Source organism: Notamacropus eugenii, chromosome 7, assembly GCF_028372415.1.
Source record: "Notamacropus eugenii isolate mMacEug1 chromosome 7, mMacEug1.pri_v2, whole genome shotgun sequence".
In the NCBI taxonomy this organism is placed as follows: domain Eukaryota; kingdom Metazoa; phylum Chordata; class Mammalia; order Diprotodontia; family Macropodidae; genus Notamacropus; species Notamacropus eugenii.
In genome coordinates, this window is record NC_092878.1 from 168,472,767 (window position 1) to 168,490,443 (window position 17,677).

The 17,677-nt window shown below is 47.2% G+C and overlaps 1 protein-coding gene across 26 annotated transcripts in view; it reads right to left on the bottom strand.

Moving 5' to 3' along the window:
• The window catches only part of PCM1 (pericentriolar material 1), a 79,621-nt gene that overhangs the window by 18,802 nt on the left and 43,142 nt on the right, over window positions 1–17,677 (bottom strand). For 19 of the 26 annotated variants that reach the window (XM_072625631.1, XM_072625628.1, XM_072625618.1 and 16 more), the window contains 6 exons: window positions 16,367–16,538; window positions 14,526–14,884; window positions 11,930–12,094; window positions 5,590–5,646; window positions 3,878–4,050; window positions 3,371–3,502 (listed from right to left, as the gene is read on the bottom strand). In XM_072625631.1, coding sequence (XP_072481732.1) covers window positions 3,371–3,502; window positions 3,878–4,050; window positions 5,590–5,646; window positions 11,930–12,094; window positions 14,526–14,884; window positions 16,367–16,538 — 1,058 coding nt within the window. The remainder of the gene's footprint in view (window positions 1–3,370; window positions 3,503–3,877; window positions 4,051–5,589; window positions 5,647–11,929; window positions 12,095–14,525; window positions 14,885–16,366; window positions 16,539–17,677) is intronic. The other 7 variants (XM_072625638.1, XM_072625623.1, XM_072625621.1 and 4 more) reach the window with 2 other exon arrangements.

Here is a 17,677-nt window from a genome sequence, read left to right on the forward strand (position 1 = left end):
GATGATGAACACAAATTGTTTAGAGGATCAGTGTCCAGTGTGTCCCACTGCTCATGCGTGTGCTGCCAGCGTGGAGGGCTCTTCTCTTGGCATGAATGCTTTGACTCATATAGGTCTTGTGCCAAGCCTTCAGAGAGTCTGTTTTTACTTCTACCACCTTTCACTGCTTTCTGAGGTGATGGTACTGGGCTTGTCCTCTGCCATCCTACTCTCCAAAATGGTTTCCAAGCTGGACAAGGAGATCAAATGTTGGTCTGGGGCTCCCTCCTGTTGATGGCTTTACAGTTATTAAACATTACCAGGAAATGGGGGGCACGATGAAAATGTTGGTCTTGTCAGCAATAGATTGGATGGGTTCTGAACTGTATCTTCTCTAGTTCTCCCCTTTGTCAGAAGGCACCGAGTCTCAAACGTCTGTGGTGCTTTTGTGTGGAAAATCTGGCTACAATTCTCATTATTTCCTCAGTCGCTTCATCTTCTGCAACACGTGCCATCATAGAACCTGCAATGGTCTTAAGGTGCTATCCTTGCATGGCTTCTCCCCTTAAAAAAAGCCCTTCTTTTGATCTTGCCAAGACAGCATCCCTAAACTCACCTTCCTTTCACAGTCAAACTTCCATGGGAAAAAAAGGCTACTTACACTTGTTCTCACTTTCTCATCTCCCACTCCTTCTTCAATTCTTAGAAGCAAGCTGGCTTACAGGATCATCTCTCAGCTGGGACTGCCCCTTCCAACAATCAGTTCTCCCTTATTTGCCAAGCCTCATGATCTTTTCCATACCCCCTTTCCTGATTGTTTTGTGACAAAGGACGCTGCTGACCTCCTAGTGGCCATCTTTCTTCTCACTCCTCTGAGGCCTCAGCTGCATCCCATTCTTTGGTGTGCACATATCCTCTTTTGCAGATGACTCCCAGGTCTCTCCCTTAAACATCACTCTCACAGTCCTACTGCCTATGGGGTAGCTCTAAGTAGCTACTCCAAACCAGAACTCCTTAGCATTAGCACCTCATTCTATTTCCCCTCCTCTGTTCCCTCATTATTTCTATCCTAGGCATCCACATTTGCAATCTCAGAGTCACTCTCCACACATCTACTATATCCAATTAATTGCCAAGTCTAATGGATTCTCTCAAGCTCATCTCTCTTCTGCCTTTCCCAAAGCTTGGCTTAACTTGGTTCCAGCCTCTTGCGATTCTCCCCTGGATGATCACCCTCGTCTCCTCCTCACTGGTCTCCCTGATTCAAGTCTACTAATTATGCGCACTGAGGTTCCTCTTTACCATTTATGTCTTATTATCAGGTTGCATGGTTAGGTGTTATAAAAAATGACATGACAAACTAGTTTACAAGAGTAAATACTAGACATTCAGTTGAATAAGCATTTATTACAAAGCTGTGCGTAGAGTATTGTGCTAAGCCCTGAGGGAGATCCAGAGTACACAGTTCCTGCTTGCACAGGGTAGACAGCAGAGTAGTGAGAGATGACATCTCCTAGACGAAGTAAAATCTGGGAGAAGTTAGGAAAGAACTCCTTTTCCCTCAGAAGCTGTCAAAGTCCCTAACTTGAAACAATGCCTTTGGACTTAGCTTTTAAGAGAGGCCAGACAGACACAGACTTGTTTGCCTGGAGAGATGGAACCAAGGAACCCTTTGCAGGGAATGTCATGGCCCAAGGAGGGAGGCAGAGCTGGTTTGGCATTGCTGAGCCCAGGCTGGGAAATCTAGAAATGCTCACTGGCAGCCATAGAGCAATGGAGGCGTTCCCGACCTGCAAAGGAACTTCTAGACTAAACCAAGAACTTGGGCCAAGCTTGGCGCTGTAGGAGTTAGAAGAAGGAAGCATGGCATCTTAGTGCCAGGCAAGGAGAAACTCACACAGACATGTTTCCCTGACAATGTGAGTTATGTTGTCAGACTCTGTAGGCCTGGGCAGGGGTTTCTTGGGTATCCCTGGATTCTTTCCCTAGGTTGTGTGAGGAGGCTATTTAAGACAGTTTCTAAGTATGCAGGGTAGGCAGTACGTAGAAGAGCCCAGAGAAAGGAGACTTCTCTGGAGGCTGAATGAATGGTCTCAATGATGAGCTCTGGTTGAATTTGTAAGGTGAAATAAAGCAGAGGTGGGGGAATAAGATAATCCCCAATATATTCCCTTGGTAGGAAGGGGAGGGGAACCAGGGCAGGCTTCCTGGAGAACATGGCATTTAAAAATTTAACAGGGATAAGGAAAAAAGCAGGGATGAAAGTGTGGGACACAGGAGTATAGTAAGTGTTCTGGGGCAGGCAGCTGCCCAAACTGGCCAGAATGAGGAATCCACAGAGAGTAGAAAAGGATAAAGATGGAAGGAAAGCACAGCTGGCAACAGACCCCAAATACCAACAAAGGAAATTCGTTTTAACTCAGTGGACAAGAGAGCCATGGATGGGATATCAACAGATCTGTGTATAAGCAAACTGAGTCTGCCAGGAGGATGAGGGGAGAGAAGGAAAGGAGAGTAGATATATACTGTGTGAATGACAATGTTCAACCAAAGCTTTTAGTTGAAATCTTGGAAATAATGATTGTTTGGAAAAAGAAGTTAGTCCCACTGGCCTCCTTGTTGTCCCTGCCACAAGGACCCAGCTCCTGTCTCCAAACTTTTCCACCCCTGCCTCTCAGGCATCCCCTTCTATATGATCCCTTTTCTGTATTCCCATGGAGACACGTGTGGTCTCCCCATTAGGACAGAAATGACCCAAGGGCAGGCACCTTTCTATCCCTAGAGGCTGCTATGTTTTATCACACTTGCTGATGGCTCGCTTCTAAATACTCCACATGACCCACCTTGGGCATACCACTGGAGAAAAGTCTGTGTGAGATGGCTTTTGGGCTTTTCCCTATGCTTCTGGTTGACTTTTCCTGCTTCCACACTGATGTGTACAGCGTGGTGCTGGCTCAAGATCACTGGTCTGGCTAGCAGTAAGAATTCACTGGCAAGCCAGCCCGGTGACTGCCCTGCTCAGGTAACACAAGGGGTTTAGACTAGTGCTTTTGACAACAGCCCCCAGCTCTGAAAAACTGCTCAAGGGCCAGTCCATGTAGGCTCATTCTGGTTGGGGGATGCCACTTGTGCACATCTGTAGCACTAACTCTATCGAGTCAATGGACATAACCTCCAAAAGGAAATTCAGTTCTTAACTGCTGACAAGTGAATGACTGCAAATCAACAAGGAACCCCAAACTGAGCCTAAAAGGGGAAATGGACTTACTTCCACAGTCAACATAAAACAACATGCATTTGAGCGTACTCACAAAAAGAAGTAAAATCGGTAGGTGCCAATTTGCTACAGAATGAAAACACACCTACATCTTATTCAACATTAATAGCTTACATCATCGGTAGTGGCAAGGCTTTCACTGGGAGTAAGTTCTGAGTTCGAGGCTATCCAAGTGGCAGAATTCACTGATTTGGCATTTTCACCTCCTTTTTCATTAGTCTCAGAAACATGCTTGTTGACTATGTCCTAGACAAAGAAATAAGGCAGTTAATTTCTTATATAATAATTAAAAAGCTATTATTAATAAACAATTCTAACAATAATAAATAATGTTTCGGTAGGTCACATTTAAAAATGTACTAGCCCTTTTAAAACGGAGACAATCGAGACATTATCAGGTATGAAGTTCCCTTTTCAGAAGAGAATTTACGCTAAGGGCCACGATGGTCAGCTACAGCACGCTACCCAAAGTATACACTACACAAAGTCTACAGAAGCAGTAAAGGGGCCACAGAGTACAGAGAAAAGAAAGAGAAGAGCCCTGGTCCACAGGGATGCCTTGGGGCAGACACAGGGAGAAATAAGGGCCCAGGCCAAGTGCAGTCAGAGGCCCTTCTTTACCTGCAGCGCATACAGTGCCCTCTGTCTCAAATAGTCTGTGTTAAGTAGCTGGAGTTCATGGAAAAGCTCAATGAGAAAATGAGGACGGGATTCGTTTTGAGAAATCAACGTTGCTACTTCAGAATAAATAGTATCTTTCAAAGCTTCAAACATAGAAAAATCACTTCCAGTTTCTGGAAGACAGAAAAGATCAGACAATCAAAATGGACGAACTGTTTGACGTTTCTCACTAGTGACCAGTGACAGCATTGGCTTTCACGTCCTTCACAGCACAGCGAGGTTATGGGAGCGAGGGTGGGAAGTGTTCAGGATAAAGAGAGCGCTGAAAGCACAAATGAACGTCTAGAGTGTGTCTTCTTCAACACGGTGCTTCAAACCTGCAATGCAGCCTCACAAACTCACTCTTCCACACAGCTTTCTGTATTTTCTTACAAAATCCAATGGAAACTTTACTCAGTACATCAATGAGATCAAAGAGGCCACATGCAAATATGCTGGTTTTCTGCAGGTCTGCCCAGAGAGATCATCCCAACAGAAAGCATTTATTTTTGTAATGGTGATGGAACTACCTACACACCAGCTCTTCCTGGGCACGAAACAAGGTCATGCCTAGAATCGCAGAAATTTTGAGCTGGACCAGCTCTTTTTATATTGGTGGGAAATAAGTGACTTGATCAAGGTCCCACAATGAGCTCCTCTGAAATATACACTTTGGAAAATTCAGTAAGCAAAATGTTAAGGTTCTATATTGTACATTCTCTGTTTCTCTATACGCACACACACACATACACACACACTCACACAAAACAAAAAATTAATGGCTCATATCTTCTTATCTATTTGTGACATCTTTACTTTTTTATCTCATTAAGTAATTACTTTTTATACTAATGTGCATGTCCAGTTGGGGGTGAGAAGGGTGTAGGGTGTGTGCGTGTGTGTGTTAGGGCCCATGTAGCTCAGACCTCTTAGACATAGAACTCTGCAGATCACTTAGGGTGAGGGATGCAGCCTGCTGCACCTTCTGAGGGCTGCAGATGCTCTTTCCTTCCAAGTGTCCAGCTTCCACAGGCTCTGTTTGTTTGTCCTTCCCTACTCTCTTAAATCCTGAAAACAATCCTCCTGCTTTTTCCTTGCTGATTATTGCTAGAGAACTACAAGGTATTAGAAGAGAGCAAGTCTCTCGTTTAAATACCAGAACGACACTCCAGAAACCTCTCTGAAAGTATGCATCATTTGGAACTTCCATGGAAGACGTTACTAATTCAAAGTGCAGCAAAGCCTAGGAACAGCAGCAAAGCACATACAAGGAATTAGGAATAACTTGAAATTCTAGTTTCTGGAAAATGGTGCTTTCAGCATTTCCTAAGTACAAGCTAAATACCTCAAAAGGCCCAATACTACCTGCTCAAAATGTCAAGCTGAAACTCACACCCCTGCATGCATGCACAATGCACACGTGTAAGCACATGCACGTGTGTACACTTATACACTGTCCTTCTACCAAGTAAAAGTTGACAAATGAATAGTAAATGAAATTAGAAAACTATCAGATTCCTGAAACACTGTTGAGTTATTTTTGTTAAAGAAATTTTTTAGTCAAATATTATCCCACAGATCCATTAAATGGTACAAAACAGAAAGTGAATTTATAGCACTGTGTCTGAGATGAGAATTTAAAACAGATTTTTCTTCAAAAGTTGGTGCATTACCTGGTACTTCACCGCATGCATTTCTGTTAGACTGCTGAAGTATTCTCCTAGCATGTGCTGTAGGGAAAGGGGGAAGGTAGATACAACGATGAACACAAAATGTGGATGAGCAGTAAACACAGGGTTTATCTATGAATCACGGGAATTGAAAAAAATCCAAACTCTCTTTACAGTCATTTTTGAGACCAAGGGAGAATGATTTTATAGAGTTTTATTCATTTTAAATGGTCACCATGTAAAGGCAATCGCCCCATTCTAACCAAGCACCAATAAGTGTAACTCTACCTCCCGTATTGGGGTGAGCGCATGAGGCATCATCCTCTTTCCTAGGCCAAAGGAAGACTAGCCTATTATCCCTGTTCACTTGAAACCCTCTGCTTTGGTTGGCCTCAAAGAGGCAAGACTTGCCCCAACTGCCCCTGGAGGTCCCTGGCCATCACGTCCTGCTAGATTCCTGAAAATGGAAGGATACTTCAGGCCCAGGTCCATTCAAAGAGGAGAACCATGGAATCTGGGAACTGGAAAGGACTCCTGAGGGTCACTGGTTTAAGCCCCTGCTGCACAGGAGAGAGTTACCAGGCTCTGCCTGAAGCCTTCTCAGGAGAGGGAAGCCACCACTTGTCTTGGGGAGCTCACTCCCACTCCAGACAGTTCTAATGGTTTGGAAGAGTCTGAACTTTTTACACACCACCCCCTTTAGTCTTGACTCTAGCCAAGCAGAACCAACTACTCGCACTTAGGCTGGAAAACTCTTCCAACCCTTGAAGATGGCTTTCATGTACTCACAACGCTCCTTTTCTTCCCGTTAAGCCCCCCTGATTTAGCCACGCTCCACAGGGGGTGATCTTGAGGCTTTTCACCAATGTCACTCTGTACTGAACACAGTCCTCCGTGTCGGGGTGTGGACGGTTCTGCAGAGGACAGGAGGCCCACCCCACTCCTTAGTCCTGAGTTCCATGCCTCACCCAACTCAGCATAAGCCTGCATTGGCTTCCCTGATGGACACATGCCCCAGGGATGCCTGGGAAGCTCACGGCATCCCCACGTCCACAGATCAATGATGTTCCAGCCACCTTGTACTTCATGTCAGTTCTCTACTTCATACATCAAATGTGGGCCATACTCACAAGTTTATAACCCTCTAGGCAGGGAGCCCCAATAAATACAATGTAATTGACGAGCCTGACCTTTTGTGGAGGTGGGAAGGCCCACAGGTGCCACATACTGACATGGTTTCGGACTTCTTCAAGAACTGATCAGTTGAGTTGACTTTTTTTTTTTAATGCTCTCTAAAACCCACTACTTGTCCTATGGGAGGGCTCTCTGAGATGGGGAAGCGAAGGGATAAGTGGAATACTATGGTGATGTAAGAAACAAAAAATACCAATAAAAACATATTTAAAACAGTTTAATGGAGGGATGGAGGTTGGTGGTAAGAGGACTATATTATGGACCACTGAGACCAAAAAAGGAAATAGATAAGGAGTTTGGGAAGTATTATTATCAGCCTGGCCTGCAAGGAGCTCTCCTAGTGATGGAGGCCTCCTCTAGCAAGACAGTTGTATGGGGTACAATAGCGCATCACTTCTTGACTACCAATAATTTCACCCTTCCAAAGGCAGAGGAACAAATGAGGAGCCTCTCCCTGCATTCTGGACTCGATTCTCTGGGGTGGAACTGATGGCGACCTTGGGAGAAAGGGACTGCTCTGTGCTAGCACTGGAAAGCTAGACATGGGCTCACACACAGGGACTTAACATTTCCTGAGTGTCAGGAAAGCAGAGATGAGACAATTTAAAGAGAGGAGGATCTTGCCTCTGACCCAGGCATGGCTATGTGACCCTAAGCAAGTCACATATACCACACTGGAGGCCTGAAGCAACTCTCCAAGGCCAGAAGGTACAAAGAAGGGGCTAACCTGCTCTGGAAAAGGGACTTTCCTCCCCTGAGGAGGGGAAGAGAAGAATCTAAGACAGGAGAGGCTGACAAATTTGGAAGCAACTCTTCTCCTCTGGAAAGGACAAGACCAAAGCAGCTGGAGACAAGGACATGAAAAAAGAGCTGCTGGCTGACCTGCACGAGTCCTAGTCACCAGGAACAGGTAAAGCAAGCTGCAGGCAAGAAAAGAGCGAGCAGGTGATGCTGAGCTGAGCTGCTGTTGTCAGGGATCATGGGGGTGATCCAAGGTAACCATCAACGGTAGGAACTAGCGCTATGTAAGCTGGCCTTCTCTTTTTGGAGAGAAGGGCCTGTGGCTTCTCTTTCTAACTTTGGGGCTCAGCACTTAGTAGGCACTTAAGAAATGCCTGCTGAGTGGACAACTTGAACGCTTTTGCCAAGAAGTGCAGGGGTGCAGTCTCCCCACTCTTATTTGACACAATATTAAAAATGCTAGCTACAGAAATAAAAGTGGAGAGAAGCTCAAGGTACAAACAGTGGCAAAGGAAAGACAAAATCCTGACTGCAGATAACCTGATGGTTTACTTAGAAAACCCCAGAGAATCAGGGAAGAAACTAATAAAAAGAAGGAATAACTTCAGTGAAGTAGCAGGATATAAAATAACGCTCCCCCTCACCAAAATGAGCAGCATTTCTAGACAAACACTGTATTCCAAATCACTGCAAAACCCAGAAAACATTTTGGAGTTACTCTGCCATGACAAGCTCAGGGCTTCACTGTAAGACACTGTCTATAGAGCTACAGAAAGCCCACGAGCTAGACATTCGTTGCTCTTCTGTGGGCCGTGCCAGCACACCAACCACAAGCGCTCAGTCAAGGTTTCATTCATTCATTCCCACCCATGCTAATCACGTGCTATTCCAAATTGCCAAAGGCTACTTTGTAGAACTAAACAAATACATTTAAAAATTCATCTGGAAGAAAACAAGAACATCTAGAATCTTGAGGAGGAAAATGGAAGGGATGAAAAAGGCAGGAATGAAGGGAGCCCAGCATTAGGGAGACCTACCATTACCAGAGCTAAAACCAAATCGTGTGATACAACATGCATCAAAACAAGTTGATCCAAATAAAAAAAAATAAGAGTATATCAGGAGAACAGACTAGAATATCAAGACCTAGGAGGACTAGGACAGATTAGCCCAGCATTCAATAAATCTAAGAAAACAAAATCCTGTGAAGATGCTGAGTCTGAGAAGCAATGAAAGGAAACCAGAAAGCAGCCTGGCAGAAAAAAGTTTCAGACCAACAACTTCTCCCACTCCCATTCATCCATCACTAAGCACCTGTTATGTGCTGGGTGCTGAGTCCCAAAGACAATATCAAAGAATAACTGCCTACAAGGAGTTTACGTTCTCTTTGGAGGGAGGCAGTCTAAATCTAATACAGATGAATGTAAAGTGTGAAACCTCGGTTCAAATTCTTGATGTCAGAAATACAAGAGGCTGAAGGAATGGCTAGAAAGCAATTCATATGAAGAAGACCTCGGGGCTCAGCATGAGCCCACGGTGTGCCAGGGCGGCTAAGCTAACCTGTGAGTCTGATTTTTGGCTTGAGGTACAAGAAGTGTCCTTGCCTTGGGAGGTGAGCAGTCCTGGGCTATCCTGAAGCCACATTTTACAAAGGGTACTGCCAGGCTAGAGGATATCCAGGAGACAACCAGATGAAACAACAGAGAATGGTTAGCCGGGAAAAAAGGAGCCTTGTGGAGGAGACAGGAGAACCATCTTCAAGTATCTGAGGTGCCATCACCCGAAAGGATGACATCTGTTTTGCTGTCCCAGGAGGCCGAACCGAGGGGCCGACTGAAGCCTGAACTGCCCTGAAGGAGAAGGGGCTGTGTGGGGTGAGCTCCCTGTCTTCAAAGGGCTCCAAGTAAAGCCCTGTTAGTAGGATGTGTGTTCAGGTGCAGTCTAAGTTAGCCGGTCTTTAAGATCCCTTCCAACTCTGACTGTACATTCTTCCTTTCATCTCCTCCAGTGACAACTAATAGAATTAACCAGCTTTCTAAAGCGCTTTCAGATTTGCTAAGCACTTCACAAACAGGACCTTGTTTGATCCTTCTAATGACCCTAGCAGGGATGTACTATGATGCTTCCCATTTCGCATTTGAGGAAACTGAGGCTCAGAAAGGTGAACTGACTTGCCTGGGGTCCCAGAGCCAGTGAATATCAGCAATCAAACCTGAACTCTGGTCTTCCTGACTCCAAGCCCAGGACGTTGTCCGCCTCTGAGAACGAACCCAGCCTGGCTAATGTGTTCGGCTTGGGGTCTTGAGAGTATTTTCAAATACATCACTTGAGAGTTTGGTTAGTGTAAGTTCAGAAGAGAAAGCAGCGGTCACCCAGTCAGCGGGGCTTCGTTAACAATTGCACGTACCAGACCCTACTTCATTTTCTTTTTTGACAGGTCACTAAACTGCTCAGTAGGGGAAATCTCTATTGAAATCTGTACTGTAGCAAGGCAGCCAAGAAAGTCCTGCACTCATCTTGGAGAAGAGACAGAGAGACAGCCAAGGACTGGGTGAGAATGTCGTTAAGACAGGCTGGAAGAAGGCTGGTTCAAGGCAAAGGTAACAGCTCAGCCAACCAAGGTGCGACGTCACAAAGCAGAGAGGCATCCCTGGATCAGAATAGCCCAGATCAAAAGCAAGCCAGGACCCAAACAGATCTTGACAGGCCACAGTTCTGTGCTGCACCTCACAAGATTACATTCAGTAGGGATAACATGGAGGAAAAGGTGACTTCCACAAGTGGAAGATGGAGGTGGCGTGTATTTGCTTGACATGGAGCTCAGGACTCAGGGCTTGGGGATGGGGGCTGCAAGTTCAACAGCTGTCAGCAACAAAAAAGTGACTGGGGTCTCAGGATGCTTAGGAATAAGGAGGTGAGTGCCTCTTTGGCCAGACCATGATGGGAGGAAATGAGAGAGGGTCTAGAGGTGGGCAGCCAGGAAAGTGAAGAGCCCTGGGGCCATGGTATTCAAGGATAAAGCAAAGGAGCCAGAGATGCCAGCCTGAAGAAGAGAAGACCTGGGGTTTGGGTGGCCATAAAGGGAACTGTTTTCCAATATCTGAGGACCGTCACGTGCAAGGGACTTATTCTGTTGCAAATTTCCACTTCCGAACCATTAGAACTATCCAAAAGAGGCAACTGTTGGCTGCCCAAAGAGGAGTTCCTCTTCACTAGAAGCTTCCAAGATGATAACTGTCCATACAGGGAATCACACCCTTACCAAAGGAATGTAAATTTTGATCCCTTAAACTATGCAAGCCATCTTGAGGTTTACAGGCCAGATTTCTTTTTTAAGGACCATGCCTTGGGCTCTCATGGGTCCTGGCCCAAACCTCACTTGGTCATTGTCTGGGTTCAGGTGGCTCATCAATTGTTTGTTTTGGACAGAAACCCTGAGAACCTTCCCCTCCCAGATTGATTCTGTGTTTTTTTAACCAGGTAAAAGAGGTCATTCTTCACATGATTTTGTACCTAGCTTTAATCACTGAGTTGTTGCCTCAGTCAGACTGAGACCTGGGAGAGACCTTAGCTTCAAAAGGCCAAGGTCTCCCCCTGCATCCTGGGCCATCTCCAGTCGTCCTGATCTTTATCTTGCCACTGGCCCCAGAGAGCTCCAGAAGAGAAAGTGAGGCTGGTGACTCTGCACAGCCCCGCCTCACTTAAATCCAATCATGATCATGGCTCACCTTCCTGAAGTCATGGACAAACAACAGGTGACAGTTTACTGGGCACAGCATAGTGGGGAATGCTTTTTTGGCAGGATGGCTGCTCAATTCGAAGACTATGGGACACTGTGATTGCTGAATCTGCAGCCAGAGGTTTGCAGTTCATAGCCTAGATTTACTACACACACGTGTGTCCTCAAACAGGTCACTTCACCCTGTGGGCCTCGATTTTCTTATCAGCACAATGAAGGGCTGGAACTAGATGATTCAAGTCCTCTATGACCACACAGATACAAAGCAGCATCTCCACAGCCCTTTCAGACTTGGTCTCAGGGAACACCTTCCAGGGAGGGCAGAACAAAGGAGAACTGCTCTGGGGATCAGCTGAAGGCACCAGAGGGAAGGCTGAGATCTGGGACTTTACATGGAGCTTCTCATGATCAGCTAGCTCAAAGAGCTGAGAGATGAACTCAGCTTGCTGAGCACATGGTTCATTTCCACACATTCTATTGAGGATTTCTTGCCTGCCAGAAAAGCAGGACTTTCTGGCTCTTTCTTTCCTGGATTCCAGCTATAAAGTTAGAAGAAAGTACAAGATGCTTTTGAAAACCAAGGGCAAGCACACACAAACACAGGTGTGACCTCCACTGGACCCACCTGTGCCAGCCTGGCACGGCAGGTGCCTCTTCCCGCCCCCTTACCTGACGACATCTCTGTTGAGCGACTATACTTTATAATTTTTTCCAGCTGCTCATGATTCTTTCTGCTGAATACTTTTGCTGGAGCAGGCTCCTCGGGCTGGGCTGCGTGCCTGTTCCTACTCTTGCAAGGCCCACACGCACTAGACAAACTGGCACTTTCATACCCTTAAGTGAAAAAAGGGACAAGTGTTGTCATCGGGGTGACCAGCTCCCTGAAATCCTAACTCATGTTCACAGTCATTCTGAGAGGCAATACCTTCTTAGCAGAGGAGAACTGGGGCCCCAGTGCTTAGGCAGATGAACGGTGAGGAAGCAACACTGACACCCAGGGAATTTGCTCTCATCTTCCCTGTGTCTGCCTGGCAGGAGCTTACAGGTGAGGGGTGTGGATGGGAAAGGGATCTCATGAGGATCCTTGGAAACAGTCACAGAAAAAGGTGGAGAGGAGACTCATTAAGCTTCTTTGGAGCCCCTCAGATACCCCACTAAGGATGGAGCGACAGCATGTATACATTAACTGTACTCCTGACTTACATTTAGGGGGAAGTTTTAGTCCATGATGCTAAGTTTGTCAGTAATAAAATGCAAACCAAATGAATGAAAACTACTTACTGACTATAGTTAAAGAAAACCGGCCAAAACAAGAGTTGTTTTCAGTGTTCCTTTGAGACCTTCAACTTGGATAGCTGGGGTCCTGGCTGTCGTGTTCACCATCCTCCTACTCCCCCAACACAGATCCACGGGTCTGCCTTTCAGGGCCTTTCTGCCTTGCATCTGGATTATTCTGTCTCTTCCCTGGTTTCAACACCTCGAGTCTCTTTCCCTTCCCAGGCCCTCTTTCCCATAGATGTCAAAATCAGCTTCCTAAGGCCTACACCTGAGCATGTCACTCCTCTGCTCAAAAGCCTCATTTCCCTTCTGCCTACAGACTCAAAGGCCTTTGACTGGCACTGAAAGCCCTTCCAACCTCCCTTTCTAACGTTATTCCATAGTACTGATATCCATCAATGCCCCAGTGCAGTCAGGCAACGCTGCTGGCTCTTCACCCAGGCCACCTCTTTCCCCAGGCTGACCATCCCCATCTCCCCTCAAGGCACACCTTCTGGAAAATGATGGCTCTGGGGAGGGGTGCGTGTCCCTTTCTGCCTTGTTTACATGACATAAAGTCTCCATTCGATTATATAATCTCTAGCATCATTTATGCTCTTGGCATGCCTAGCATCTAGCACTGTCTTAAGCATAACTGGTGCTTAATAAATATGGATACAATTAGAGCTAATTAGATTATTCTTATTCATTCAGCATTTTGTACATGCAAAGAACTGCACTGTGCACTAGGGAATATGCATGACATCAATTTAATATTAAAACAATAATGAAGGACTGCTGCTCACTTGCAAATGGAATCACTTACAGAAGACACTGTCACCTCCCAGAGCTCGCAAGGGAATAAGACCCAAACATAGGGAGCAGCAACATGGAATGTTCTACACCAAGTACAGCAGAGGAATGGGGAAGGCGTCCGAGCTGGGCACCAGGGCACCTCTGGCAGGGGGATGGGAGGAACTCAACAAGCTCTGGGTGAGAGAAAAGGGTTGCGCCAAGGCCCTGCGAAGAAGGGGGCCATGAATTCCCAACGGACCAAGTCTGCTGGCCTCCCTAGCTTTTTGCACTAGGGATACCTGTCACTGGCAGAAAAACAAGAGAACGTGGGCGGCAGCAGGTCAAGCACTGGAGCTGCAGAGCATCAAATTAATAAGGAGAGGAAGCCTGGGAGAGGGGAAGACAGAAGAGAGGTGGGCACTGGGGGCAGAGACCAGAGAAGAGTGGCGGGCACTGAAGAGTGGTGGGTGCTGGGGGCAGAGACCAGAGAAGAGTGGTGGGCACTGGGGGCAGAGATCAGAGAAGAGTGGTGGGTGCTGAAGAGTGGCGGGCGCTGGGGGCAGAGACCAGAGAAGAGTGGCGGGTGCTGAAGAGTGGCGGGCGCTGGGGGCAGAGACCAGAGAAGAGTGGCGGGCGCTGGGGGGCAGAGACCAGAGGCTGTGTGCTAAAAGTCTGGATGCAAGAAAGGCCATAGCCTCTCACTCTGCCCTTCCTTTGAGAGAAACATCAAGGAGAAAGAGGCACGATTGGGCTGGAGGGGCCCAGGCATAAGGAGGAGAGATGAGGAGGACACACATTTTGCAGAAGGCAGAATGGTTATCTGGTCTGGCCGTAAGATGGGGAACCTGGGACAGCAAGCCCCCGGTGGACAGGGGATGGCTTTTGCATGTCTGGTTACAAGACTTGCCAAGCTGATCTGTTACAGATTTCACAGAAGAATGTGAACTGCAATGTTAGTGGCTTTAAGTGTCACCTTACTAAATCTGATCTACTGAATTGTCAAAAAAATTTCATTCTACCAAGTACTTGAGCACTAGCAAGAGCGATGTGGAGGCCTAGGTATGACTCTCCCAGAGCCTCAGCTCCCTGCTTGGTAAACTTGGTGCTCAGGGCGGGTGCCTCCCAGGATGGCCAGACTGTGTGGGCTAGGCTGGCCGCTGCTCCTGCTCTGTCTATAGCTGATGAACACAGGGTCCCAGTTCCCAGCACTTACCAGTGCTCTTGGATCTCGCTTTCAGCTGCACACAAGCCTTCTTCTTGGTCTTTGACTTAGGGGTCTTGTCTTTGGAGGCCAGGCTGGCCTGCGCAGATGCCTTTCGAGTTTTGAACGTTTTGGTGACAGTGGTTGGGTCCACAGGGTCGGGCATGCTGCTGAAGCTCTCCAAGGACTCCTCATCAAACTGGCGTCTTCTCCGACTGGCGTCAAGCTGATGCAGGTGATTGTTATGGGCAGTCTTCTGCATAGACACTGCAAATCCAGTCTGGATGAACGGCTTTTCCAGACTGCCCTCCTGCTCAAACAGCCACTCTGGCCGACTGCTCTCAGCCTCCTCTTCAGGCTGCTTTGGATTTCTTACAGGAAAGCAAAAGAATTTTTATGTTGATAGATCTCTCCCCTCTCTCCATTCCCAGAGACAAGTCCTCATATTTCACACCAAGAGGTGGACCCAGAGGGTAGAGAATTCCCTGGGGGCCAGTCACAAGGATGGCTCCACAGAATTCTGCACTATAACCTAGGTGAATGAATGCTGCCTACATGGAGCTGCAAACCAGGCTGGGCCTGGGCCCCCAAAGCACAAAAGCTTTCTTTGGCATGAGACTGCAGTAGAGAACATACAGGAGTGCAAGTATGTCCAGAAAACACAGGCTGGAGGTGGAGAAGGGGGAGAGGGACCAAGGTCCATCAGGGCTGCCCTGCTCAGCCAGAGCCATACCCCACCCAGGCAGTTATCCTGGGCCTGTGCTGAGCCCCAAGGAAACCAGGGCCCACTGCTACCTACAGACGCCAAACTCGACATTAAGTCTGCCCCAAGAAAAGTCACTCCTTCCTGGTACAGCTCTGGAGTCAGAGGTGGCTGGAAGGAGATCCTAGAATGTGTCAGCCCACCAACGGCCAAAGCCTGAGAACCACCCTGCAACCCCAGCTGGCTGATTCTAGGTCAAGGCTGAGGACAAAGGGGACCTGCTAGAGAGGAAGATGAATGAAAAGAAGGCCAGTCTTACTTCTCTGTCTATGTGCATGAAAGACAGATGGAAGACTCACTGGGTTAGTCCAGAAAAAAACTGTTGGGGTTTATTTGTCATTCTGTGGCACAGACTTGTTCTGTCCAACAGGATGTCTCACTCCTCTGGCCTGGTTCACACCCTGTCCCCCTACAGCCCCTACACCTGGATCCCCAAACATCTAGGCTAGAACGTTAGGTAGAACTGCCTTGTCTGGGGACTCAGAAATGGGGAACCAAGCAGAGCTATCTGAAGTGGGTACTAGGGTCCTCGTCCTTGCCCTACAATACTGGTTCTTGAGCGCCAGCATTGTCCAGCTACCCTGGAGAAGGAACATCCCCACAAGCCAAATCTTGGGTGGACTCCTGTTGTAATGCCATCACAGGACGGACCCCTTTCACTCTGCAGTCCCAGCCCCTGGGCCTGTGTGGGACTCAGGGGTAGGGGAGGATGCTCTCATGGAGTTGAAATAAAAAAGCAAGGGGGGGTGGCACACTGATGGGTCACAGCCAGCTGTGTCCCAGGGGAATCCGAAGCCAGGAGACCAGTTAGGGTCTGATGTGGGTCTAAGGGTCCCCCTTCAACCAGCTTATCAAAGGCCCTCAGGGCAGTCCCTGTGGCTAAGAGCAGGTCATAAAATAGCCTAAGCCACTCAAGGTCCTAGTGTCCCTTCTCTGCTATCCAGGGAATATCCTTCACAATTATACTTTATAAGCATATCCTGATGTATCAAAGGGTACACATGCATACATACACACACACACACACACACACACACACACACACACACATGCATGTACATGTAACAAAAGTTCTTTATGAATCAAATACCTTTGCTTTTCGGCTCCAATAGAGGAACTGCTTTCGAAGGGTTTTGGAAATGCCACGGATTCAGTTTTTCCTGGAATATTTTGATCTGCTGGCTGTTGTTGGTCACTGGGTGGAGGAATATTCTGTGCAAAATCTCCAAAATTAGATGGAAATAAAGGATTGAAATTCATACCTGTCACAGGAAAGTCACAGATGTGACAACACATTAGGAAGCTTTTACCCTGAATACTAATGAATGCAATTTAAAAAAATAAGGTCATCCCAATCCCGCAACAAATAAAACTCTTCAATGCCTCATTTCCTTCAGAAGCTGCATGACTTTTTACATTCATGTCCCCTTCATGAAACCTCTTTGCAGCCTAGAGTCTCACTGGTGTACGCTGTGGTCATTCTCGCCCACCTGGTCCCAGGAAGGGAGGATACCCTCCCTTACTGGCCCCCACCAGTTTCAGGCCAGAAGCCACCTACTTTGGCGCATGGGACCAATCAGCTGCAGGGTGGTCCTTTGTTCATTTGGTTTTGTCTGTTTGTGGCAAGGCTGATCTCTTCTTGTGGATCACAGGCCTCATGGAGGAGATCTGCAGTCTTCAGAGAGGCCTGACCCCCCACCAGCAGGAGCAGTCCAGAGGGACCATGCACATGACAGGGCAGACACGGGAGGCATGTTGGCAGAGCCTGACTAGCTCCATACTGTGGATGGAGAAGGTGCTCAAATCCAGTTTGGTGACCGATTTTCCTGGGTAAGACTGCACATAACTGAGAAAACAGGCTGGTGGGTTGGCAGCTCCTGAGGCTGTCTGTGACACCATCTTTCACTACTAGCATGTTACTTTTTCCACTCAAGTATAGTCCTCTCTTTCAGATGTACTGAAAATTGACCCTTTGAGGCTCTCAAAACCATGATGGCTCCAGCAGAGGTATTTCTTCTATGGGGGGGATTGTGGGGAGATCTGATGACCACAGCTGGGCATAGCCTTACAGCTTTAAAAGCCATTTCGAATCTCCTTGCAATTCCGGTTCTGTGTCCCAGGAACTATGCCACAAATGATGAGAGAGCCCTCTAAAAGTGCTGGCTGAGAACTGACTTTCCTCTCACTTGTTATTCTTTAGGGCTTCTTCAAGGCTAGCTCAGAAAGGACCCATAGGACCCCAGATTCAGAGCCAGAAATGACCCTCATTTTACAAGCAGGTCACTGAGGCCCAGAGAAGACCAGATAGCTTCTGGGGTGCGAAGCATGTAATTGGTACTTGTCGCCTGGATGAATAAGTGTGACCCCAATAAGGCTCTTGCTCCATGAGTACCACCGCACT